At 50.4% G+C, this 6428-nt stretch overlaps 1 protein-coding gene across 1 annotated transcript; it reads right to left on the bottom strand.

Annotated features, from left to right (window-relative positions):
• Positions 1-4835: 4835 nt before the first annotated feature.
• Positions 4836-5984, bottom strand: LOC127783818 (uncharacterized). Its single transcript, XM_052310972.1, has 4 exons — positions 5693-5984; positions 5544-5599; positions 5298-5444; positions 4836-5213 (listed from the first exon to the last, which is right to left on the bottom strand). The coding sequence occupies exons 1-4, from the start codon at positions 5982-5984 to the stop codon at positions 4836-4838; spliced, it is 873 nt and encodes a 290-aa protein (XP_052166932.1).
• Positions 5985-6428: the final 444 nt, after the last annotated feature.

Raw genomic sequence — 6428 nt, 5'->3', positions numbered from 1 at the left:
TAGTACAGCCTACAGGAATTTGTGCGACTACTGGGTAGATCCGTCGGTTTGGCACGCAAACCGAGGCCAAGCAAGTTAAGTGTGTGATTCTACTAATGCAAGTTGCAACAAAATAATAATGATTTTCCAATTATAGGAGCAATTGGTCAAAGGGTGACTTGCCTTGCTCAAGGTCTTCACGAAGCTTCACGAATCTTCGAGAAAACTACGATCGACGAAAATCCGGTAACCGCGACTATACGCAAACAATCAAAACCTAAACAAGGACCAAAAGAAAAATCCTATTTAGACTAATTAATAGTGCCATTAGATAGATCTCAATTTTACGGAATTACTAGAAGTTGAACGGAGTCAATCGGAGCTACGGATTGAGAGATATGAATTTTGGAAGCTCGAATGGGATTTTCCGGACTAGGAAATGATTTATCGGAATTTTCTAGAATGCAAGGAATGGTTTATGGAATTTATAGAAATAATATTCTCAAGAATATTATTGACATTCACTAACGTGCGGGACCATTTATGGAATTTTGGAATAATAAGGAATTGATTTATGGAAAAGGAAATGGACAAGGGATGTATATTAGACTTTTTCGGGCGGCAAGGGCGCGGCCCGAGGGTTGAAGGAGGCTCGGCCGAGCCATTTGGGCCGGCGCGGGCGCGGGGAAGGCGGCCCATTAGGGCGCGCGGAAGAGAGAGGGAGCGGTCCGGTCGACCGAGTGCACCTCGCGGGTTCCAGGTGGGGCCCGCTTGTCGGTGACACAGCCCACGGTGGGATGGGCGCACGCGAGGGCGGCGCTAGGGTTCGGTGGGGATGGCGCACGGGCGATGCGTCGGATGGACCGAGACGCGTCGGGCCCATACGCAGCCTCACGGCTCGCGGTGGACCGCGCGCGCGAGCGGGAGACGGAGGGAGCGGCTGACCGGGGTCAGCTTGACCCGGTCCGGCCGAGCTGGCGCCGACGTGGTGCCTTCGTGGCAGCCACGCGGGCCGGCGGGAGGAGGAAGAAGGGGAGGCCGAGATGGACGGCAGACGGCGGCGCGCATCGGCAGAACGGCGGCGAGGCGCGGCGAGAGGAAGGGGGACCACCGGAGCGACGAGCGGAGCGAGGAGGAGCGAGCCAACGGGACAGATTAGAAGAGGAAGGGCCGACGACGACGAATCGCGGCGGAGGTCACCGCCGGTGAGAGGAAAAGGGAAACTCGCCGGGGGGGAGAGGGATCGATTCACGGCGGGGGGAGCACCTCCGGCATTCAAGGAATGTGTTTCCGGCGCCGGATGGGACGGAGGTGCACCGAGAAGGGCCGGCGACGAGCGGCGGCCTCCGGGAGCGGACGGCAATGGCGGCGAGGCCATGCCAGGCGACAGCGGGGCTCGGGGCGGCGTCCACGTGCGTTCGGTAGAGCTACGGGTGCTAGCTCAAAAGCTAAGGGCACGAGAGAGAGCGGGGAGGGAGAACGGAGGAGGCACTACCGAGCCGGGCCCAGTGATGGGCGGCCGACGGCGTGGGGCGAGCTCTCCAGCCTCGGGTCGGGGAAGGGGAAGGAGAAGGGTGGCCGGAGTCCACGTCAGCTCCTCGTGCGCACGCCGGCTTCACCAGCACGCGCGACGGCGGAGGGAGGCGAGGACGGCGGCAGCACGGCGGGGATGGTGGTTCGGCGGCAATGGCGCTGTGGGAGGAAACGAGTGGGAGGTTGAGACACTGAGGGGGCTCGGGTTTTTATAGCGGAGGGGGAGAGGTCGGTTTGGAGGAGGGAAACCGACATTGGCGGTCAAGGGATGCAGGGGCGACGAGCTGGCGGTCGTCGATGCGTGCAGCCAAGGCGGCGGCAGGTGATGACGTCGGCGGTGTCGGGCAAAAGTGGAAAAAGAGGGGAAAAAAAGGGGGCTCTACTCTTTGCCGAGTTGGGGAGGGAGAGGGATGGGAGCGGGAGCTTGGCCTCACGGTTTTGGCAGGACACGCGTGGAGCGGCTCGGGCATGCGCTGCAGAGCTCGCGGCAGGCAGCGGGGCCGAGCGGCGCACGGCGCAAGCGCTGACGGTGGCGGCGATCGGGCGGTCGGCCACGACCGGCGCGTGCGCGGGAACCGAAGGCGGTGGCGGGTTCAAATGGCGGCGGCGGGAATCGGCGACGGGGAGAGAGGAAGCAGAGAGAGCGAGAGAGAGAGAGAGAGAGAACCGAGAGGAAGGAGAGAGCTTTCTCTCCCGAGCGGCTCGCGTGCGGCGCACGTGAGAAGGGGAAGGCAGCTGAGAGAGGGAGGAGGGCTGAGGGAGAGAAGTGGGCTGATGGGAGGAAATCCGGCCCATCCAAAACAAGAGGAGGCAAAATAGACTTTTGCTGGGAAATTTGATTTGGAGAGAAATTTGATATGGAGTTTGAATTTGAATGCAAAATGGGAATTTGGATATTTTTGGAGTCGGGCGGATATTTGGCAAGGTTTTCAAGAGAGGATTTGAATCTCGAATACTTGAATCGGAATAGGGATTTCGAGGAGAAGGATTTGATGGCGACGAGAGGGATCAAGGACGGATTTGAATTGAGATCCACGGCACAACTTAGACTCGCACACAAGGAACAAAAATTTTCGCAATTAGGATTTGCCGAATTAGTTTTTAACGTCTCACGAAAAGCGGAGCGTTACAGAGGAGTAGTAAGCTGGTGTGTGCAATGTGTTATAGGCTTATAGCTAGAGGCTTAATAAAGGGGCAGTAAAATGTGGTAGATGCTACTTGGAAAATCATCTAGCACTCCTATCTGAAATAAATGGACATCTTGGCATCACCTCCCTATCGCCACTAATCACCTAGTAACTTGCATAGAATTCGGTATAAGAGATATGGCCTTTTTTTAATTAAAAAATAAACATGTGTTTAGAACCAACAGAATGAGTACAAGTTTGTGTTAACATGAAAATGGGATAGTATACATGAACGTATAAGGAAATACATCAAGCTGCTAATTAAGGACAAAAAGGAAGAGCACATGATCAAGTGAGTTCAACAGGCAACAGCAAACTTTACTTCCATAGTTTCACTATCATCTTAAACACTGCTATGATATTCTCTGTCCTCAATGCGACTGTACCAGATAACAACACAACTCTTGTTATTATTCGTGGAGACCCCATATTGCAGAATTTCAATCACTTGGTACTACCGGCCACTACTCCCAGCCAAGGCTCCGAGCATCAACTACTCGCCAAGAGCTTCAGCCACCTGCCCAGCACTGCGCAGCCCAGATATCATCATCAAGTAGGTGACCATGTCTGGCTGTCCGGGGCTATACCATTCGCCACCATCCAACACACAACCTCATTGGCAGAGTCAAAACAATCACTGGAGGCGTACAACCCGACGAGCATCGTGCACGCCTAGTCGGGCGAAATGCCATCCGCAGCCGTAGCGTCCAGCACGGCGAGCAGTGCGCCCGGGTGGGAAGCGTAAGAGAGCGCCGCGGTGGCCGTGGTGAAGCAGGCGTGCGGCGCCGGAGGATGCCCATTTCGTCGAGCAGGTGGAAGGCGCGGTCCGCGCTCGCGCCGTTCCCCGACTTGTAGTTGCAGGGGTTCGGCGACCGTAGTGCGGCTGTGTCAGGGTAGGCGACGTAGGCCGGAAGGACAGCTGCTTGGCGAGGTCGACGAATCGGAGGAGGAACCGGTGGTCTCGGAGGAGGAGGCGATGGAAGGGGGAGCGCATGGGTGGTGCGGAAGGAGGATGCGGCGGCGGCGACATCTATCGGAGAGCGGTGGTTGGTTGTAGCCTTGCAGGATGCAGCTCACGGCGGAGCGCGCTACGTTTGGGCGGCGGACAACGGCCGAACGACGGGAGGAGCAGCGCTGGCGTCGAAGCGAGAGGAGTCCGACTGGCGGAGCTGCCGAAGATGGCCGAGTTCAGATTAACGCTTTTGCAAAAAAACCCTCCGCAAACTACGTACTCCCTCCGTCCCATAATACAAGGGATTTTGAGTTTTTATTTGTATTGTTTGACCACTCATCTTATTCAAAAAATTTGTGTAAATATAAAAAACGAAAAGTTGTGCTTAAAGTACTTTGGACAATAAAGTATGTCAAAAAAAATGAATAATAATTCTAATTTTTTTTAATTAGACGAGTGGTCAAATAGTGAAAAAAAAACTCACAATCACTTATATTATGGGACGGAGGGAGTATATTGCAACGAGGTCTACCGCACGAGATGAGACCCGATGGCTGCGCGCGACTCAATCCGCCTGCGCCACGTGGCACCGCTAATCGCCCGGTAATTTGCATGGAATTCGGTACTCCTGCCACCCTCAGAAATTTCTAGAACAGCCTACGGCTATAACTACACGCCATGTTCCGTGGCATGCCTGGTGACCTGTAAATTCTCTTTCCTCTCTTGGCTGAGTTTGATGAGAAGGTGATTGATAAGATTAGAAAGATACGCAAAACGAGATGAGCCATTAGTGTATGATTAATTTATTATTAACTATTTTAAATTTTAAAAATAAATAAATATGATTTTCTAAAGCAACTTTCCTATAGATTTTTTTTTTGAAAAAAACACAAAATTTAGTAGTTCGGGAAGCGTGCGCGCAGAAAACGAAACAAACAAACTCACAATGTCATTGTGCCGAACACAGCCGGTCGGCTGTTTGCCGACCCGGCGAAATAATTCCCAGAAGGGGAGAGAGACTCCGTAATCTATCATGGTCTTTGGGGTTAATGAAGAGAACGTGACCAATGTAAAATACAAAATTAAACATTGAACTGTACAAAATATACTTAGTAATTTGAGACAGAAATTAAAGCATGAGAGAACAAACACACAAGATAATCATGTTGAAAAAAGAATTACAACTAAGATTCAATTATATGGCAACGGGGGCAAGGTTTCACAACATTTAGCTTAACTGTGGAAGGAACTTTTCGTTCAATGTATGTTTCGATAGCCAACATAGCCCTGTTGGCTTTAGGGATCATGGCCTTGTCCATAGGAAAGCATTGGCTGTGTTTACCTGTAGAACAGCTATAAACACCACGAGTAGTATCCAGTGTAAGGTACTCAAGTGACGTTGTACAGGCAAGAATACAACATGTTAGCTCGATCAAGCTCTTCGCAGAGCAGAAACAAGTGATCTCCACACTCTGAAGGTTGTCATGACGGTTTTCTGGCATCTGCCTCATATTTGAGGAATCCCCAAAAATCAAGTCATCCTCCATGCTGTCCTTTGGTATCTGGAGATGAAAAGCCAAATATACTTTAATTGATGGTTACTACCATAGACACTAGATAACTTTGCAGAATGAAAATTATCTTACACCCAGAAGTAAAGTCTCCAAGAAAGGAGAAGCATCAAGAAAAGAAACTAGAGAGAAATAATCATATGCATGGGAAACTTCAGCAAGATCGATAGTCAAACACTTGAGATGGAGGAATTTGCTAGGCAACATTGGTGTGTTAACCATCTGCATAAATATGATGATCATCAGACTGGAGACATTCTTCTAATGTGTAAGTATTGTTATATGAATACCGCAAGTGTATTTTCGAGTTTTTGAGTGTACCTCGTGATACGAGCAAATGGTGAGAGTTTCAAGATTTGGCACATTGGGTATAGACTCTACACGAGCATAATAGACAGCGTTGCAATAGTATTGCAAAGATAGTGTCTTCATCTGCAACGATTCACCAAGCAAGAGTTGTACGTGTTTACCTCCAAAATCAAAACTGCAAATATTTGGAGCCTTATTCTCTATTACTTGCAGCATTCTGCATTCAAACACTTTCAGGTGATTGAGGCGTTGCAACTGACAAGGTACCTTCATGCAAACTATTTCATCACAATGCTCAAGTTCCAACCACTCCAAAGCATAACAACTGAAGAGAAGGCACCCTAACTCATCTCCTGTAATATGGACATTAAACAGATGCAACTTCATCAGGCTTCTCAAGTCAAGGTTGATTGTGGGATGGAAGCTACAACTGCCAAGATAAAGATGTCGCATTGAGCTTGCTCTCCCATCAGACAGAATTGTGCATGGTAAGTTGTACTCCGCATTGTATGAATAATGAGATAGCCTAAGGGAGAGTTTTTCGATCCATGGTGTAATAGCAATATGAAGCCAACTATCAAAATGATGGCTGATGCTAGTGCTCCTTCTAGTATTGTAAGAACTATCATATTCAAAGTTTACCGACTTGATGCCAATGCCTGAGTGGTTTTTCACAATGCGATCAAATTTGTTGACGAAATCCGAGCCCAGTATTCCAATACAAAATATAAGATTGGGATGGCATTGCCAGGAACGATGAAAAGCACGAGACACACATGCAGCACGGGCGGCATCTTTGAATGCCATTAGGGAAAACACACTTTCTAGGAGACACTGGGAGAGCGTGAGACGCGCCGGCGGGCGGTGGCCACTCTGGCACCGGCGGGCACTCTCGCG

Source organism: Oryza glaberrima, chromosome 9 (assembly GCF_000147395.1).
Source record: "Oryza glaberrima chromosome 9, OglaRS2, whole genome shotgun sequence".
NCBI lineage: Eukaryota > Viridiplantae > Streptophyta > Magnoliopsida > Poales > Poaceae > Oryza > Oryza glaberrima.
The sequence above is the reverse complement of the archived record's forward strand: the minus strand, read 5'-3'. Positions and strand labels throughout refer to the sequence as shown.

Bases quoted from the DNA above. Each gene is read 5' to 3' on its own strand.
- LOC127783818 (XM_052310972.1), bottom strand. From the start codon at position 5,984: ATGCGACATCTTTATCTTGGCAGTTGTAGCTTCCATCCCACAATCAAC. The intron at 5,445-5,543 runs GTACACTCAAAA...ATATTTATGCAG, and splicing joins CCATTTGCTCGTATCACGAG to ATGGTTAACACACCAATGTT. The intron at 5,214-5,297 runs GTAAGATAATTT...TTTCATCTCCAG, and splicing joins TGGAGACTTTACTTCTGGGT to ATACCAAAGGACAGCATGGA.